At 40.5% G+C, this 20,813-nt stretch overlaps 1 protein-coding gene across 2 annotated transcripts in view; it reads right to left on the bottom strand.

Annotated features, from left to right (window-relative positions):
* The window catches only part of PTPRB (protein tyrosine phosphatase, receptor type B), a 121,474-nt gene that overhangs the window by 80,032 nt on the left and 20,629 nt on the right, over positions 1–20,813 (bottom strand). The window contains exons 1-2 of one of the 2 annotated variants that reach the window (XM_018047943.1): positions 7,759–8,288; positions 7,081–7,354 (exon numbers count right to left, since the gene is read on the bottom strand). In XM_018047943.1, coding sequence (XP_017903432.1) covers positions 7,081–7,354; positions 7,759–7,812 — 328 coding nt within the window. In that variant the 5' untranslated portion in view covers positions 7,813–8,288. Of the gene's footprint in view, positions 1–7,080; positions 7,355–7,758; positions 8,289–20,813 lie in introns of those variants that run through there. The other variant, XM_005680175.3, reaches the window with a different exon arrangement.

Genomic DNA, 20,813 nt, shown 5'->3' with positions numbered 1-20,813 from the left:
GAAAATGGCACTTGGTGTGAGTACTGCTACTGTTCTTGCTGTTCAGGGTAACAGGTCAGTGTCAATGCTGAAAATGCAAAAGGGGAATGACATTCGAGGATGAAGATCTCAGAGATGGGCTTCATGAAGGAAATGAACTTGAGCAAATTGGAAGGTCAAGCAGGACTTAGAAATCAGAGAGAGGACAGGCCATTGCAGAGTGAGAGGGCAGCTGAAGCTGCTGCTGCTGCTGCTGCTGCTAAGCTCCGTCAGTCATGTCCGACTCTGTGCGACCCCATAGACGGCAGCCCACCAGGCTCCGCCGTCTCTGGGATTCTCCAGGCAAAAACTACTGCGCTGAAAAGCTCACTTCCATTGAGTATTAGAGAACTGTGTCAACACCGAGGGGACCCTGACAGCTGATAGAAACTTTAATACCTTCAGGATATCCTTCAGCAGTCCCACTCTTCTCTTTGATATTAACAGGAGAGGTTTTCTTGAGAATTCCCTGCGGTCCAATGGTTAAGAGTCAGTATTTTCATTGCTGGGGCCCTGGGTTTGATCCCTGGTCGGGGAACTAAGATCCTGCATGCCACACAGTGTGGCTGAAAAGCAAAACCAGTTGAGATTTTCTCAATATTATATAAATGCAGTATAAAGGGAAGTCCTTTTGCTCCTCTTCCAGATTGCTGCCCAGAAGTCTCTCTTACATAGAAATTCATGCTCTGTTGCTTGATATGTGCTTCTGAACCTGGACATCCCAGTACCAAGGAATTACTGTTAATATTAGGTACGATATTGATACTGTGGTTATGTTAAAAATAATGCTTATTATTCAGAAATGCATACCGAAATATTTATAAATGAAATTAAACAATGACTTGGGCTGTGTTGATATGATACATGGTTAGGGAGTGAGTGGGGATGTAGATGAAACAAGATTGTCTGTCAGTTGGTAACTGTTAACAGTAGGTGATGTGTAAGTATATGGTTGTTCATAATACTATTCTGCTTACTTTTTATGTATTTGGGTTCTTCCATCCAGAAGAAGAAGAACAAAATCAAAACCCCCAACCCCTGGAAATCTGTATGTGTATCTACCATGTTAATTTCAGTTGCATAGATTCCTCTTTGTTTATATACATTCCTACATATAGAATGGCCTTGACTTCTCCTACAATTTTAAAAAGTAGTCGGTAGTCAGAATCCCCCCAGGGGGATTCCAGGGAATTGATGTCTGGGAATTGAAGACATAAGGAATTTTCTTCCATTTTGTCTGGGCAAGTTAGATTTTACTTTTTGGTAATGTGCAGAATGCCATGCCCACCTACAGAAGTCAGACTAATGGCAGAAGCTTCCACACACTCAAAAAGTCACATTCAGAGAACTAGGTTGGTCCATTTCATATATGGAACTCAACTTGGCCTTAAAATTCCTGAAATAAATGCATTGCAAATGGCTGATTCCTAATACTGAAGCCCATCACTAGAAGTACAACACAATCAAAATCAATATTATTTCATCACACTAACACACTTTTAATCATTATTCTACCCTTGAGTAGGCTAAGTATCTATAGATTTAAAGTATTTTGTAATATATTTTCTTCTCTTTAAAAGTTGATTTGAAAAGTAACAACAAACTATCACAGGTAATTTGAAAGAACAAAAGCCAACTTAAAAATTATATCCATTCTACAGAGGAATAGAAAGAACAGGAGTCAGAGTTGGGGCCAGTAAGTCAGGTTTCAGGGTCTATGTTTGTTAACAGTATGGGTTTATGATTAGTTAATTCTTATGAACATCAATCTCATCTCCAACCTCAAATAACAGGAAACATTTCACACTTAGTATGTGACAAAAACGGTTGTAGAATTTATGTCTGAAGCAAAACCTCAAAACAACCCTATGAAGTGAGCATTACTTTTATTATTGTCCCCATTTTAGAGATTAGAAAAAGTTAATAACTTGCCCAAGGCATCTTGGTTAGTAAGTAATGGAGGCAGCTGCTTTCAGAACTCATCTCTTGATCACTATGTAACCTGTGCCTCATGACACTCCCTCCACAGGATTGCCATGTGGATATAATTAAACAATATATGTTTAAATATATTAAATATATATATAAACAATATATTTAACATAAACAATTTTTATATATTATATATATAAACAATCAGTTAAATATATATATTTTATACTTTTACTTATGAAACAAGGTAGATGAAAGTATTTTAAATACTATAGGAGTACAGGACAAATATTAGAGTATTATTTTCTTCTTGGGAAAGACAATAAATATTTCTAAGCATTATAGAATTAACCAGGCATAAAAAGAAATGGTTACCAAAATCTTAACGCCAATGAATAATAGAAAAACTATATCATTATCTCTTGAACTTCAGTATGCAATGATTCACTTTGATGTTTTTTTAAAATCAGATACCCTAGGCTCTACTTTTAAATTCATTGCATATGAGGTAGAAGCCAACAATTTGCTTTTATAACAAACCCTGCAACAGATTTTGATGCCATAGGTTACAGACAGTGCTGAGAAATAATGACCTGTGTTTAAAGCCACATGAGTGTTACGAACTGAATTGCATCTCTCTAAAATTCATATGTTAATGCCCTAACTACCAATACTTCATAATGTGACTGTATTTGAAGATAAGATCTCTAAAGGTGTATCTGAGTTAAAATGGGGTCTTTAAGGTGCTTCCTACTCTAATATGACTGGTGTCCTTATAAGAAGAGGAGATTAGATCACAGACAACACAGATGAAGGGCCAAGTAAGGACACAGTGAGGTGGTCACCTGCAAGACAGAGGAGCCCTAGAAGAAACTTGCTGACAACTTGATCTGGGACTTCTAGGCTCTAGAACCATGAGAAAGCCACCCAGTCTGTGGTATTTTGTTATGGAAGCCCTGGTAAACTAATAAAACGTTGAGGTGGAAATAATAACTGACATAGTAATTTGGTAATTAAAGCTTTTTTAAAAGTTAAAAACACAGGAGCTAATTTTAAAGAGCTATTTTTTTTTTGCCTTTTTGATCTAGGCTGATTAGCAGGGTTTCCCAGGTGGCTTTAGTGGTAAAGAATCCACCTGCCAATGCAAGAGATATAAGAGACTCAGGTTTGATCCCTGGGTTGGGAAGATCCCCTGGAGGAGGGCATGGAAACCCACTCCAGTATTCTTGCCAGGAGAATCCCTTGACCCGAGGAGCCTGGTAGGCTATAGTCCATAGGGTTGCAAAGAGTTGGACAGGACTAAAGCACACTAGGCTGATTGATAGGAACCTGACAGTGACTAACAAGAAAGTATATGAGACAAAGATATTCTTCCTATAGGTAAAGTTCCCTACCATCAGATTACTTTCCTGGGCTCCATAACTTACCTATAACCCAAGGAAAATAGACCATATTTTTACATACATTCAGCTTTCCTGGTGGCTCAGACAGTAAAGCCTCTGCCTGTGATGTGGGAGACCTGGCTTCAATCCCTGGGTTGGGAAGATCCCCTGGAGAAGGAAATGGCAACCCACTCCAGTACCCTTGCCTGGAAAATCCCGTGGACAGAGGCGCCTGGTAGGCTATAGTCCATGGGGTCACAAAGAGTTGGACGCAACTGAGCAACTTCACTTTCACTTTCTTTATATACATTTCCCCCCTAAAGTATTAATTTCATTTTATAATATTGGTCTATCATCTATTTATTCATTCATAGGTCCACCCATTCATCTCTCCATTCATCAATCCATCTTTCCATCCAGTTAATCAATATTTACTGAACGCCTACCATGGGCTAGATGCCATGTTAGGTCCTGAAGAACTACTTATTCGTGGAAAGATAAATATTCCCCCAAATTTCTAAATGAAAACTCTACAGTTTCATGTAAGCAAACACTAATGTCCTTAGGATACTTTAAGGTAAGGAAATAAATAATCCCCAGTCCAGGGGATTCGGGGGAACTGGTATCTGAAAGGAGAAAAGCCACAATTCAGCTTTAGAGAGGTCTGGGCAGAATGATCAAGTTTTGCCAAATCTTCCAATATTTTAAGGTAATCAATATGTCTGGTATTTATATGAATTTTCAGCTCAATGCTGGCGAAATAATCTGAATTTTTCACAAACATTACATGAACCAAACAAAATCTATCGAAATAAATTATGCAGATAACAAATATTGAAAACCTCCACACTTTTGCGAACACTGGGTCCTCAGAGTCTAGATTAGAGGCTGTGCACTGGTGGCCCCCGGGGGTGTTAAGGAGCCTAAATAATAGATTTTGTTTGGCTCACATAATGTTTCGACACCCCAGGGGCTACCAGTTGGCAGCCTCTGATCTACATTCCGAGGACAGAGTATTAACAGAAGTCTTGAGGTTTTCAAATTTATAACCTGTTTCTAATGATTTACAACTAGATAATTTGGCTTTCAAATTATTACAGTTCTTGCACTGATCGTTTATGACCAAATACATCCAAGAGAAGCAGAGCAGGGTATTCAACAGGAAGAAGTGGTAAAGCTCTGTCACCACCCTTATCCTGAACTTCTCTCACCTCTACTGAAGACTACAAGCACAGAGACCATGCTTTGTCATCTTCATTAATCACTACCTGGCCTAATTCCCTACAGTATCAATGCCTGATAAATGTTTGTTGAACTGAATTTGAATCCACATTGGTTTTCCAATTCTAATTTTAAATTTGGAGTGAAAACTGACTGTTGCTGAAATAGTTCCTATTTAGTTAAATTTTATTTTAAGGTCATGTCTACATTACTAAAACAACTATTTTTAGATAATTTACCAGGAAAAATAACCAGACAAATCCCACTTGGAATGACACAGAGATAATCTAAGCAACTGCTCTATCTCCAGCCATATCATGCCTTGCCCTCACTCTATTTTACTCTATAATGATAAGACAGGCATTACGGATTAAGAAAAGGACAACGTATCTGAATGACTTTTTTGGTCTGAAGTTACATTTCAGACTCAATATTATGCGACTAGTTGATCTTGCTTTTATAACAATAAAATATGATTTGCGGCATTCATCTCTGCAGCTTACCAATTAATACTAGAGGGATACCAGTACTTTCTCTGAACTTAGAATCAAAACTCACATATGTCCTTAAAATATAGAAAGCACAAAAAGTGCTGACAAAAAATAAACAGCAATCAACCAAAAATATTCTCTCTGAAACATTCGTAAAAATATCTTAATTAAAAATATTTAAAGTAAATTATTTTTAAATATAGAGAATCATAAGTAAGGTTATACCATCATACAAATAACTATGAAAAACTTATCATTATACAAACATCACCATTGATCAAATTTCATTCTTCACATTTGGCACGGAGCTCATAAAATTTGTGGTGAAAAGTCTATTTGTAGTACTGTAAAAGGTAAATCCTTAAGGAAAATGATGGACACTAAATGCTAACAACTGTGAATGCTGATTGTCTTTTTTTTTTAATTCAACATTGTCAGTAAAATGCAAATATTTCTGACATTTCACAAATGTCTCTGGACTTGTAACACACGCACTAATTAACTCTAAACATATTCTAACTAGTGACACCACAGTGAGTTCATTTTTATCAATTTTGTTTTTCCAAAAAAGTAAATCCTCTGGGTTAAATCAATGTATTCTTGCTTAATGTCTTCATCTTTTCTCCCTTAAGCTTCTGAAGGCTCACCTGTTTCTAAAAATCATTCTGTTCCATTCAACACAGACACCTTATCAAATGTAAACAACACATCATAAATTCCACAGTATTAGCAATCTGAGTGTTCATGGAACTACCTTCATATACCAAGAAATTAAGAACTTTACAACTAAAAAACCCAGCCACTAAAACTTCTGTAAAATGTTCTTATTATGTCAATGATTTTGGACTGTCTTTGATTCTATATAAAAACACAACCGTGTTCTTAACAAGTGGTGTCTCTTTTCAATTCAAGTTCCTGCAAATCTCAGAAAATATCTTTCATCTGAAGTAACTGGGCAGTCTTAATAAGAGAATAATTAATTGGCTTATCATATGAATCTGTTTACATTTCCTGACTGTGCTGTAACAGCCCTGATAACTCACCATTCTCACACCTCTCAAAGGACTATAGCTGAAGAAGTGATCTTTGTTCAGGCTGAAAGTGAAAGACTAGCGAGGACAACACGTTTCTAAATTTAACTTCTGGAATTTTTCAGTTAAATTTGACTTTCTGGATGAAAGTCAGGCTTCTCTATGGCAACAAATAAAGATAATGTTAAGAGGAAGACTAATAAGGTCATAAAACATGGAAGTCATTAGCGGATTTACAGCATATCTGAGGGTGACTCTGGGGATTAATGAGGTAACATGCACAACAGCTCCCGCCTAAGTAAGCTGTTGGTTGGAACCTGGACCTCAATGACCAAGTCTAATACTCTCATTTTACAGATAAGAAAACTGAGGCAGGAAAGACACTCTTACCATGCATGGAAGGTTTTACCAAAAGCGAACAGAAAATGATTGATTTAAGTTGCAGAGTAACCAAAAGATGTTCTTTGATATTGTATGGTTTTAGTTACTCAAGTGATAAAAAAATTAAAATTTTCACATCTTAATTTCAAGGGACTTTTTCTAATTTCCCCCTAAGAATGATTCTATCCCTGATTATTTTTATGTTCTGTTTCCAAAAATAAAACTAAGTTGAGGAAAGTCATATCCCTAATCATTGCACTTCCGCTGTTTATTCTAAAAATATTGACTTAAAATTATTCCAGGGCTTGACACTTCAATGTGTTGGAAGCTCAAACCCCATCACTTTAACAAACTCCCTCCACAGCCCACTTATTCTCTCTGCTGCTCTCCCTGTTTAAGTGGCTAGTCCGCTGTTTTCAGCACTAAGGACATCTCTGAAAGTCAGCCAAGCTGTTTCTTGCCAGATCTGAGGAGACTAGAAATCTTTGTCAATAGTTCTTACAGATGTTTTTACCTTTAGTATCATTACTTTGTATGCCTGGAACTCAAAGGAAGCATTGGCTTGAAAAGGCAGGTCTCAGCCAGGAGTGGCCTGGACTTCCAGCTGCACCTGTCACTTTTTACCTGTTTGCAAGACCATAGTTTTCTTTTCTCCATCCAGAGACATAATAGTGAAATTATAGATGGTTCCTGCTTGTAAATCCTTGGAGTTACATCCATAGGTGGTGTTGTCTATCCGTACAGGGTGGCACCACGCGACCCCCGACGTGTCGCTGCTGTAGGTGAGGTTAAAGTTACAGGGGAACGCCGAAGTTCTCCACTGGAGAGACACGGACCGGCTGGAGACCCTGGACTCTGTCAAGGTGAAGTTGCATCTCACTGGCTCCCCCAGTCCAGTCTGCAAAGGAACCAGAACAACAGCTGAAGCCCACCATCTATCCCTGCCCAGGGACGAGTCCGTAGCAAGCTCCCCAAGCTGCCTCCACTCACCCCTGGCCCCAGCCTCAGCCCATGCATCCTTTCGCCCTCCAGTCAAGAGAAAAGAAGTGCGTGGCCACTTTCCCCCTAACTGCTTTTTCTCCCGAGCAGCTGGAGAGAGAAGGTGGCTCTTTGCCTTCTGTGGCACGAGTTGTTAGGCTGGCTGGGGACTCAGAAGAGGATCACCGTTCCCCAAGCAGAGGAAGAAATTCTTCCACCTCCCTCTCCAAAACGCAACCCAGGAGACCAGAGAGCGGAGTGAGAATCTGGTCCTCGGCGGGGAGGGGCGCGTCCGCCCGCGGGGACCTCTTCGCGGCCCCTCACCTGCAGCAGGCTCAGCGCGGTCCACAGGGCCAGCCCGGCTCCATGGCTCCGCATGGCGCTCGGCGGTTCCCCCAAACTCTATTGCCGGGCTGGGACGCGCCGCGCGGCCCGACGGCCGGCGGAGCCCGGACCACTTGTTGTGCGCACTTAGCGCGCCCCGCGGGCGCAGAGCGCGGGCCTCCGGGCTAGGGACGCGCGGGGGCCGCCGCAGCCGCTGCTGCTGCTGCCGCCCCGGGCGGGCTGCGGACGCGAGAGGCGGCTGGGGCCGGCAGCGCGCCGCCCTTCCCACGCTGCCATTCTGACCCGCGCTGCCTCGCCCCGGGCCCCGGCCGCGGACTTCCGCAATCAAAAGGCAATTTCCTCGTCTCCCGGCAAAGGAACAATGCGCTGGCGAGGGAGGGAGCCCCGCGGCGCAAAGGCTTGAGGCTGCCAAGGGGGCACGAGGTGGGCCAAGCTGCCCCCGCCGCCCCGCGCCGCCGCCTCCCCCTCCAGGGCTCCCGGCCGCGTCCGCGCAGGTCTGCTTCCTTCTGCCCCGACTTTAACTTTTTTCCCACTCTGTGGTCCTCAACCCCACCGTCTTCACCACAATCTGGACTCGCCCCTCTCACTTTCCAGCTCCCCACCCCGCCCTCTTCCTCCCCCCACACCCTGCGCCTCCCCCTCCCTGTCTTCCTTCCTATCTTCCTCATCTGCTTTCTCCAGGGTCTCTTTTCCCAGGATTAAACTTGACCACAGCAGATTTTCCGAGGTCGCCTCACTCTTTCCTAAAGCCTTTTATTAAAGTGCTATTGCCTTTCTCACCTCAAAGCATTCATTTGTCTCAACGCGCATCCCCGACACCACCAAGAGAAAGACCCTAAAATGGTGGTGTCCATTGTCAACTTGGCCTTCATTTTTTCCTGCCATTCACTTTCCCCTTTCTCTTGTGTAGAGGTCTGTGCCCTCCCCAAGTGTTATGCAAATAGTGCTAACCAAGAACATACATAATCACCACCATTTGTTCAGCCCACAAGCAAAGCAGTTTCATTACGGATGGTTCAGTAAAGTCGTTTTCATCTGTAATTGAATATAAGAAAGCAATATGAACTCTGGTTTGAGGGAAATACCTTTAATGGCCCAGCTCCCCATATATTACAAAAAAGCAAAATTCACTTAGTTTCAAGCACTAACTTTGTGCTAACTTTTAGCAGTTGCCTCAGTACCTGAGTGATCATGTATCTGAAAAATTTTAAAGTTTCCAATAAACGAAGAGCAAATGGCAGTCCACTCCAGTATTCTTGCCTGGGAAATCCCATGGACAGAGGAGCCTGGGGATTTATAGTCCATGGGGTCCCAAAGAGTCGGACAGAATTGAGAGACTAAACACAGATGATAGTAGCAAAGTATTGCAACAAGCTTCTAATGTTTGGTTACTTTTCTTTGGGTGCCATCTCTGACAATTGCTAAGAGGAGATTTTCAAAACAGAATGGTAGAGCTACATTAATGGGAAAGATGACATTCTTTTCTTTTTCAAATAGATTATACATAAATGTATATTATTGACCACTATATCAAATGTATCTACTTTGAGGAAAAAAAGGAAAAAAGTGAAATTTATTTCAGTTCTTTCAGAAATCATGTTTTCTTTTGTTTAATTAGTGAAAAAATGAAGTTTCTACTCCTTGGAAGATTCTATGGGTTGTTACTCTGCAGCTAGACTGCTGCTGCTGCTGCTGCTGCTAAGTCGCTTCAGTCATCTCCGACTCTGTGTGACCCCATAGACAGCAGCCTACCAGGCTCCTCAGTCCCTGGGATTCTCCAGGCAAGAACACTGGAGTGGGTTGCCGTTTCCTTCTCCAATGTATGAAAGTGAAAAGGGAAAGTGAAGTCGCTCAGTCGTGTCCAACTCTTGGAGACCCGATGGACTGTAACCTACCAGGCTCCTCTGTCCATGGGATTTTCCAGGCATTAGTACTGGAGTGGGGTGCCATTGCCTTCTCCAGCAGCTAGACTAGAGATCTCAAATCTCCTTTTCAAGTCACAAATACTCAAAGAAGGTCAAACCTAAAATATGTATGTATTTTTGGGAAAGTGGAATTTTTCTTATTTATTTGCCCAGGTCACTGGTCTTAATAAAGAACCTTTACCCTCCATATTTTACCCCTCAAGTTCAATGACTATTCACAGCCTAGCATGCCTTTCAGCATCATCAGAGACACTCCTCTCCTCTCTCCACATTAGATACTGTAAACCTACAAGCTGCCTTTGGCCTTTACAGGAGTCTTTTTGAGCTTTATTCCTTTTTAACATCACTATTTCCCTTTCTGGTGTATTCAGAAAGCAATGTGATTTCCTTGTCTGTAAAACTGGAATAATGCCTACTCTAAATACTTCCCAGAGATATTATGAAGAATAAGATTACATGTGTTAAAGCACCTTTGCAAACTTTAATGTGCTACCAGTTAACCTAGTAATAGACTGCATCCAAATCACACACTTCACTCTTTTTTAAGTTCATCCATCGCATAGGATCCACTTACCTAACTTCTGCTGCCCATCCTTCTTTGTCTTTTCCAGTGAGGTTTTTGCAGTTTTTTTCATAGATTGGCCCCTCAATTTGGAATCTTTCCACTCCAATTTACTAAATACTCCTCTTTCCTTTGCACAAAACTTCGCTAAATCTTATTTTTAAGTTCTCCACGCTTTCTCATTCTTTATTAAAAAAAAGATACTACGTTACCAACTTACTGTACCCTATCAGTTAACTTCAAAATTGTATTTTTAATACATAATATACTGTCTGAATATGATGCTATATACTGCCTTATAATAGAGGCAGCTATACAAAAAGAAATGAAAAGGACTAGTCAAACAAGGCAATAACAAAATATCCCCACCACACTCTTCAAATGCTTCTAAATTCTATAATTAATAGTGACCTGCTAATAATAACCCTGGGGATAAGAATTAGGAAAAGGAGGAGCATTTCTTTAAGTACAATGATTTTATTATTGATCTATCAAAGAGAGACATTGTACATTTAAGATTGTGTGTCTTTTATCTATTTTGATACCAATGTGTATGAAGAATTACAGCAATCTATGAAGGAAAGGACTAGGAGTCAGATTTTTTTTCCCAAAGATATATAATTACTTTTTTTTTTTTTTTGAGAATCTTAAGGCTCATGGCAAAGCCCCCAATTAATTAGTGCGTCCTAAATAACCCACAAGAATGAATATATTATGAAACAAGGAGAGAAAGTTTAAACTCAGGTTTTTACTGATTACATTTTAAAGGCTGATTTTCCTTTTAGAAACCCTTATATGAATATGAAAAATTAGAGAGATCTGTAGTAGATTCAAGGCAGTAAGGGACTGGGAAAATCTGCCAGATAACATCTTTTACAAAAGGAGTTTATTTGAAACTACTGTACAAAGTATAAATAAAAGAATTCATTTTCTTCTTTGTTCTCATCTTTGTTTGGAATTCCTCACCTTCTTTGAAGCTATTTATCCTGTTTAATTAGTGAAGAACAGAGCCTGGCACACTGCAATCCATAGGGTCACAAAGAATCAGACACAACTTAGCGACTAAACAGCAACAAATCCTGTTTAATGCCACTGCATTTGCTTTATACCTTACTGCATTCCAGAAATTCGGAGTCAGCCTCTGTAACTTTTCAGGGAGAACTTGTCTTTGCCACTATGAAATCTTTCCCAGACTGCATGGGAAGGGTGGGGCTGTTTTTTTTATTAGATATATGTTTAAAATCAAACTGTTGGTTAAACAGCTGCCTTTTAAACAAATAGTCATAACAATTAATGAATAATTTCTCTAAGTGGCATTCATTATGAATTCATAGATGATAGCATGATTCTTTTCACGTTATGAATATACGTGTTGAATGATACAACTGATCATCAGGGGTCCCGGGGCCATGTTTTGAGAATTGTTACTTTACATCCAAGTTTGAGCAGGGTGCAGAGAAGTTTGAGGGGATGCAGGGAGAGTGGATTGGTAAATCTGATTGGTTAATTCAAACTTCTCACTCATGACCTGAAAGGTCTTTCGTGACCTGGCCTCTGCTCACTCCATGCCTCTCACTTGCTTGCCTCCTATTCTCCAGCACCCTGAGTCTAATAATCCATTTACTCATTCATTTAGCAAATACTGACTGAGCACCTACTGTGTGCCAAGCCTTGTTATAAGTTATGGAGACACCCTAAGGAGCTGACTCTTTTCTGCCCCAGGGCCTTTGTGCTTGCAGCTTTCTCTTGGACCACTCCTGCCCACAGGCTCTGCTTAGCTATCTTCTCAGTCTTTAGATCTCTGCCTAAACACATCCCTGTGGGGCCAGACCCTTTCTGACCTCCTGGGGTTAAGTATGCCGTCATCAATTTTCATCTCAGCAACCCATTTATTTAATTCTGCACATTAATGACACTTGGTAATAATCTAATTATTTATACATCTTATACTGTCTGTCTTCCCTGGCCGTGCAGAGAATTCCTTGTGGGCAGAGTCTTTGTCTGTCTTGCTCCTCTGCATGGAACTTGGCAGTATGGTGGAGTTTCAACAAGTATTTTTTGAATGAGTAGATGAATGAATGAATGAGTGAGTCTTTGTAGCTGCTCAATAAATATTGTCATCTGAATAAATACTTTAAACAAGCCCTTCTAGACATGTTCCTGCTATATACCTCAAAGATCATCTTGAAAGGCAGGGAGTGTGAGAGAAGAGAGAAGAGAAGATCGATTTTGAAGAGAAAGAGGTGGGAAAAGATGAGTGGGAGAAAAAGAAGAAAGGGGAGGTAAGGAGTAATCTTTAGGACAGTGGTTCTCAAAGGCTAGAATCAGCATCATCTGAGGACTTGCTAGAAACACAAAATCTTATGGCTCTACCACAATCTGAAGAATCTGAAATATTCTGGTGGAGCTCAATAATGTGCGTGTGGTGTTTAACAGGCTTTCCTGCTTTAGTTGGTGAGAAAGAGCTATCCAAATTCCAATAAAAAGTCTTAGATTGTCAGTCCTGAACACTGAATCCTGAATCAGATCATTTTATATTAAAGAAAGTTAATGATACTTCATTCTTTTAAATTTCACTGAGCTCTCTGGTTACAAGAAATATATTGGCGATTTAAAAGGTCTTGAACAGTTTCAGAAGGTGTCAAGTAAAGTGGTGACATAATATATAATATAGCATATATTTTATATAGTATATTTACAATATGTATTAGATGCACATTTTGATATTTAACACTTCTCCATAAAGTACAGATGCTAAAGGGAAAATGATCAACATGCAGCGAACAGCAGATGACAGGCCAATTCTGATGCCTTTTTCATGCAGCTCTCATGTCTGTTTCCTCAGAGATTTTTAAAAAGAAGAAAGCCTAGCAATTAGGGAATGTATCAATTAAAAACAATTACAAGATGGCAAATCCTTTTCTCTGTTTAAATTTGAACTGGCTCTGTAAGTAAATGACAGCAGAAGTGAATACAATTTTAACCTGCCACAGGTGTCATGCATTTAAAAAGGGGTTTATTGAAATTTAGGTAAGATAATTTTGATAAACAGTTTTCTAAAAAGGACTGTGAATTTTGTGTTTAGAGATACTATTTTGGGATGCTTACATTTCAGGGAAGCTTTCTAGCTTCCTAGATCCTAACCTTACTAGGTCATAGGTCTCCAGGAAAATGGAAACAAATAGAAACATTTGGAAGTGGTTTAATGAGGAGGTGGACTAAATGAGAAGGTACATGTTGTATGAATAGCACTTCCCTGGCTAAAGGGCACAAGTGTTAGACAGTGTGAGTAGTAATACTAGTATATGAAAGCAATAAATCATGGATGCTGAGCACCCAGCAATGCTAGGGAATGACAAAGTCCACGAATGAGAATGTCCTTCTGAGCACATCCAAATAATAATAAACTACCCTCTGTCAATCCCATACCCAAGAGGATTTCTTCAGTAGATCGACACAAAAGACCTTCACTGGCTGCTCTGACTGTTGGCTGTGCCAAGAATTTTTTTAAATCCTGGAAGGGAGGGGTGGGAGTGCCGGATGTGTCTCTAGCAGCAGCCCCATCATCTCTCCCAGACACATCTCTAAGGTTTCCTGGTATTTTTTTTTCTACATAAATTTCTCACCCTCTTCCCTTCCCCCACTTTTTTTATTTTAATCTAGAGGAAATGGGCTTTGCATAGCTTTTGTCAGAGCTTTATAACTGTACACAGAATGACTTAAAACCAGATGTGACTGTAAACGAATCACTTTTCCAGTCTCAAGCGATTCTGTTGCATCTTCGTTCCCACGTTTCACGTGCTGTCACCACACCCGCGGAAATGAATTGGCTCACGTACGCACCAAATCAAGAGGTTAATGTGGCCAGTGGGGATGTCTATATGGGATTGACTGCTATACATTCCGCTGTCAGGAGCTAGGTCATGATCCTCAAAACATGGCTAACACTGGCTTTAAGGAAAAGGAGAACAAAAAGAAAAATCACACATCTCGTCTCCCTTAGAAAGAGATGATTGGAGGGTAAAAGGTTTTTTCCTGTGTATCATATTAGACTGTTGACTAAGATCATGTGTAGTATGGGGGCTTCCCAGGCGGCACAATGCTAAAAAATCTGCCTGCCAATACAGGGGATGCAAGAGATGCAGGTTTGACCCCTGGGTCGGGAATATCCCCTGGAGTAGGAAATGGCAACTTGCTCAGATATTCTTGCCTGAAAAACTACATGGACAGGGAAGCCTGGTGGGCTGCAGTCCTTGGGGTTGCAAAGAGTTGGACACAACTGAGCAGCTGAACACACATCATGTTAGAACATTATTTCTCAAGAATTCTCTGGAGGTTGTAAACAGAGGACTCTATTTGGTCAGCACATATTCCTTTTCTGGCTTTTATAGTGTGATCTTAATACTGTTTTTTAAAAATGGAATAAGCAGATAATTTTGAGAAAAATAGGAGATTTTTTCATGGTAAAAAGTCCACATTTTGACTTTTCATTTAAAACAATTAAAAAATGGAGGCTTGCTGGGCCCCCATCCTGCCCACCTCTTCCATATCGCTTTCCCATTCCACCCTTCTCTATTGGATGAGGCAGACACAGGGCATCTCAGAGTCCTCTGAATGTTGGAGCTGACAGTTACCATAGTGAAAAATCAAAGGGGCCTTACCATATTTTTCAAAAATACAATGATAAAACCATCAGCTACATTAGAAAACTCTTGAAGGAAGAAGTCTTGGCTCTTTGTTATCTCCCCATGCCCATGTTGTGGAGACTCAATAACTGTTCATTTATCTAACACAGTAAATATTCATATTTCACCACTCAACAAGGACACGGCTAAGTATTGGGGAATCTTAAAATAATTGTATTCTTCAGTTGTTCCATTGCAGATGTGGAACCCTCAGTTCAGTTCAGTTCAGTTCAGCTGCTCAGATGTGTCCGACTCTTTGTGACCCCATGGACTGCAGCATGCCAGGCCTCCCTGTCTATCACCAACTTCCAGAATTTACTGAAACTCATGTCCGTTGAGTCGGTGATGCCATCCAACCATCTCATCCTCTGTCATCCCCTTCTCCTCTAGCCTTCACTCTTTCCCTGCATCAGGGTCTTTTTAAAATGAGTCAGTTCTTCGCATCAGGTGGCCAAAGATTTGGAGTTTCAGCTTCAACATCAGTCCTTCCAGTGAATATTCAGGACTGATTTCCTTTAGGATGGACTGGTTTGATCTTCTTGCAGTCCAAGGGACTCTCAAGAGTCTTCTCCAACACCACAGTTCAAAAGCATCAATTCTTCGGCACTCAGCTTTCTTTATAGTCTAACTCTCACATCCATACATGACCACTGGAAAAACCATAGCCTTGATTAGACGGACCTTTGCTGACAAAGTAATGTCTCTGCTTTTCAATATGCTGTCTAGTTCGGTCATAACTTTCCTTCCAAGGAGTAAGCTTTTTTAAATTTCATGGCTGCAATCACCATCTGCAGCGATTTTGGAGCCCCAAAAAATAAAGTCTGACACTGTTTCCACTGTTTCCACTGTTTCCCCATCTATTTCCCATGAAGTGATGGGACCGGATGCCATGACATAGTTTTCTGAATGTTGAGCTTTAAGCCAACTTTTTCACTCTCCTCTTTCACTTTCATCAAGAGGCTCTTTAGTTCTTCTTCACTTTCTGCCATAAGGGTGATGTCATCTGCATATCTGAGGTTATTGATATTTCTCTGGGCAGTCTTGATTTCAGCTTGTGCTTCTTCCAGTCCAGCATTTCTCATGATGTACCCTGCGTATAAGTTAAATAAGCAGGGTGATAATATACAGCCTTGATGTACTCCTTTTCTTATTTGGAACCAGTTGTTCCATGTCCAGTTCTAACTGTTGATTCCTGTCCTGCATAGAGGTTTCTCAAGAGGCAGGTCAGGTGGTCTGGTATTCCCATCCCTTCCAGAATTTTCCACAGTTTATTGTGATCCACATAGTCAAAGGCTTTGGCATAGTCAAGAAAGCAGAAATAGATGTTTTTCTTGAACTCTCTTGGTTTTTTGATGATCCATTGGATATTGGCAATTTGATCTCTGGTTCCTCTGCCTTTTCGAAAACCAGCTTGAACATCTGGAAGTTCACAGTTCATGTATTGCTGAAGCCTGGCTTGAAGAATTTTGAGCATTACTTTACTAGCGTGTGAGATGAGTACAGTTGTGTGGTAGTTTGAAATAGCTCGACTAGAATTCCATCACCTCCACTAGTTTTTCATAGTGATGCTTCCTTAAGGTCCACTTGACTTCACATTCCAAGGTGTCTGGCTCTAGGTGAGTGATCACACCATCGGGATTATCTGGGTCATGAAGATCTTTTTTATATAGTTCTTCTGTGTATTCTTGCCACCTCTTCTTAATATCTTCTGCTTCTGTTAGCTCCATACCATTTCTGTCCTTTATTGTGCCCATCTTTGCAAGAAATGTTCCCTTGTTATCTCTAATTTTCTTGAAGAGATCTCTAGTCTTTCCTGTTCTATTGTTTTCCTCTATTTCTTTGCACTGATCACTGAGGAAGGCTTTCTTATCTCTCCTTGCTGTTCTTTGAAACTCTGCATTCAGATGGGTATATCTTTCTTTTCTCCTTTGCCTTTTGCTTCTCTTCTTTCCACAGCTATTTGTAAGGCCTCCTCAGACAACCATTTTGCCCTTTTGCATTTCTTTTTCTCGGGGATGATCTTGATCCCTGACTCCTGTATAATGTCACGAACCTCCGTAGTTCTTCAGGCACTCTGTCTATCAGATCTATTCCCTTGAATCTATTTCTCACTTCCACCGTATAATTGTGAGGAATTTGATTTAGGTCATACCTGAATGGTCTAGTGGTTTTCCCTACTTTCTTCAATTTAAGTCTGAATTTGGCAATAAGGAGTTCACGATCTGAGCCACATCAGCTCCTGGACTTGTTTTTGGTGACTGTATAGAGCTTATCCATCTTTGGCTGCAAATAATATAATCAATCTGATTTTGGTGTGGACCATCTGGTGATGTTCCTGTATAGAGTCTTCTCTTGTGTTGTTGGAAGAGTTGCTATGATCAGTGTGTTCTCCTGGAAAAACTTCATTAGCCTTTGTCCTGCTTCATTCTGTACCCCAAGGCCAAATTTGCCTGTTACTCCAGGTATTTCTTGACTTCCTACTTTTGCATTCCAGTCTCCTATAATGAAAAGGACATCTTTTTTGGGGTGTTAATTCTAGAAGTTCTTGCAGGTCTTCATAGAACTGTTCAACTTCACCTTCAAGGGGCATAGACTTGGATTACTGTGATAGTCAATGGTTTGCCTTGGAAATGAACAGAGATCTTTCTGTCATTGTTGAGATTGCATCGAAGTACTTCATTTCAGACTCTTTTGTTGAGGTTTTGTGGAACCCTCAGCATGACAGAATTCAAGAGCACCTAGTACCTAAGCCTTCAGATAAACTAGTGCCTAAGCCACCTCTGACTCCACGAAAGATCTAACCCTTCTGGAATTATCCAGAGGTCATTGGTTTCAGACCACCAAGATCAAAACTCTTAGCAAATCATCTATTGTGGCATTCTCTTGTCAACTCTGCTGTCCTGGGCTGGAATCACAGCCTTGTGCAAAGAGGCGCAAGAGTAAATGTTCGCAGAGACAGCTGAAGGGCAAGCACCTGATAAAGCTGCACTGGCAGTGTGTGCTCATTGACCCAGGTCTACTTGAGATCCAGATAAGAAGAGCTCTGACGAGAAAACAGGCACCTCCTGTGTACTTCCCAAACAGGCAGTACCCCAGTGGTGACCTCGTCTGGATTTAGCAGTGGTAGGATTCTGTTGCCAGCTCACCCAAAGAGCGAGAAGAATCAAAAAAATTTTCCCTTCAGAGACATTCCCTAGAATTCATGGAGTTTCCCCTTTCAGTGACTTTTCACTATATTTCATAATAACTGGTTTTCAAAGCTGTTATCCTGTGAGTGGGCTATGTGAGTAAAACCAGTATGTAACTGGGGTAAATTGAAGAGATTTAAAGAACTTAGCAGTCTTTCCCAGAGCATCTTTATCTTCATACTTATCAGCTGGCTCACCCACGAGTTCAGACCCCTGGATTTACTGTTCTTTCTTGCAAATTCATCATCATTTCTCATGATGTTTGCTATCCTCTCCCCCAACCCAGTCCTCTCTCCTCCTGGTCCTTGAAGAAGATGGACAGGTCTTCTTAGGTCTGAGCCACTGGTCTACCCCTAACTCAAGAGCATCCCTTGGATTCTGCCCTATACAAGCCCTTAAGCAAATCACTCCTTTTATTTTTTTTTAACTTTTTTTGTTTTGAAATAATTTCAAACTTATGGACAAGTTGTAAGAAGAGTGAGTGCTATGACATATCCTTACCAAGACCCATTCATCTTTTTCTAAGATTCTGCCACAATTTCAGAGCAGACTGCATATCTCCTGAATGAATTGTTTAATATCAGTAAAGACATCAAATTTAAGAAATGCAAAATTGATATAATGCTTTAATCCATAATCCATATTTCAATTTCACCAATTGACTCAAGCATTCTTTTTGGCATTTGTTGTTGCTGTTTTTTCTCTAAGAAGGATCCCACCCAGGATTCTGTGTTATATTTAGTTGTCAAGTCTCTTAATCTTCCATAATCTGGAACATTTCCTGTCTTTAAAACCATCCTTATGACATTGACCTTATTGAATAATATGTCAGTTATCTCTATGGTACGTATTTCCCTCCATTTGCAATTGTTTGATGTTTCCTTATGATTAGATTCAAGTTATAGGTACCTTGTCAACAGAACTGTTCCTCTTCTCTTGGGTTCAGTGTTTTTTCTCTAACAGATTAATTATTCAATTATTTCCCAATGGATCACAAATATAACTGCACATTAGAATCCATGAGAAGATCTTTACACTCTGATGCTGAGGTCCTATGTTGGTAAATTCTAATTCAATAGGTCTGAGGGAGAATTTGAGAATCTGTATTTTTAAAAAAGCTTCCTAGGTGATTCTGATGTGTGTAAGACCAGGACTGAGAGCCACAGACTTCCTATCTCAATTTGTACATCCTGGCTTCTCCTTCAATCTCATTTTCCTTCCTTTGCTACATTCTCTCCCCTCTGCATCAACCCTCACCTGGGCTCCTCCTCATCTGCCAAATGGAATCCATGTGCTAGACAAATACTGGGAGGTTAAAAAGCTCATGTCAATTCACATGCTCTGTTTTATGGGTTGCATTTTATGTGCACGTGACTCATATTGTGACAATATATGAACACAGCCTTTTGGTGCACCAAATGGAGAGTCAGGCAAATCCCCTATAATTAAAAGAAAATGAAAGGAAACAAAAATCCTAGAGATTTTAAAGCCAGAGAGGGTTGAGTGAATCAGAAGCCATATTATGCTATTGGCACATAATAGTCCACGTTAGCGGGGAATCTGAGAGAACTACAGCCCTTTGTCAGAATTAGATTTAAATGATGCCAATTATAAATTAGGGTTGTCAAGGACACATCCCTCCTGCAATATTGTACCCCCTTGCATGAGCTCCTGTACTATGACCAGTCTTAGCATCTGTTTATCTTTTCTCCTATTCACTCTAGAAAATCTAAGAATCTCTTGATTACAAGGAATCATTAGGGGATGGTTTGGAATGTTTCTTTTTACTGTATGTTTGAGCTTCTGCTTCTAGGTTTTTGTCTCAGTAAAGGGGAATGTTATCCCATTTTTAGTTGTGGCCACAGAGGAGTGGGGCAGTGGGGAGGTACCCCTCTGTTTACGTAACATGATAAAGGAGTTGACCCCAGCCTTGCTAGGGGTGGTTTTTTTCTTTCTTTTTTTGCATTTGTCTCCTCAATTATTTGGAGACTCATGTTGGGCGGTGATGTCTCTGAGGGCCAAATGAAAGGAAGCACAGAGCCATTAAACCTGCACCAGCACCACAATGGCTATTCATGAACTGAGGAAATGTGGTCCCTCTCGCAGGCCTGGCCAGGGCAGGATGGCGGTGGGGGGAAGAAGGGGGTGTGTCTCCAAACGAAACTGATGGGTGCTTAGTGGAACCAGCCAGTAACATTTTTAATGCATGTTCAATGCTTCATTCCTTTGAAAGCATTGTCACGTGATAATGCTAGCTCATCTGGTTCTTACAACAACCCTGTGACATAGGCAGGGTAGCAAAAATGAGACAAAAACAAGAAGCTAGTGTCAATTTCTAAATTAGTCAACATTACTGAATACTTACTGAGTATAGACAATGCACTAAGCCCTTTTCTTAATCCGATTGTAATCTTCATAGCTGTTTTATGTGGCAGAGAGAGTACCTTAATTATCCTTATTTTAAAGAGGAAGCAAGTATGACCTGAGTAACTACTAGTTGATACCACTTTGATTTAAACCAGGTTTCTCTGACACGAAAGCCCTGGCTCTTTACCACTTTATCAAACCATCTCCCCCAAGGTCACATGGCTGAGAGACGATCCAGATCAGTACTTTCTTGAGAACCCACGACTCAAATGATAAATGAACTCTGCTTAGAGTTTGAAGAGAAACA

The sequence above is a fragment of the Capra hircus genome, chromosome 5, assembly GCF_001704415.2.
Source record: "Capra hircus breed San Clemente chromosome 5, ASM170441v1, whole genome shotgun sequence".
In the NCBI taxonomy this organism is placed as follows: domain Eukaryota; kingdom Metazoa; phylum Chordata; class Mammalia; order Artiodactyla; family Bovidae; genus Capra; species Capra hircus.
Note: the sequence above shows the minus strand (reverse complement) of the source record. Positions and strands in the feature narration are given on the sequence as shown.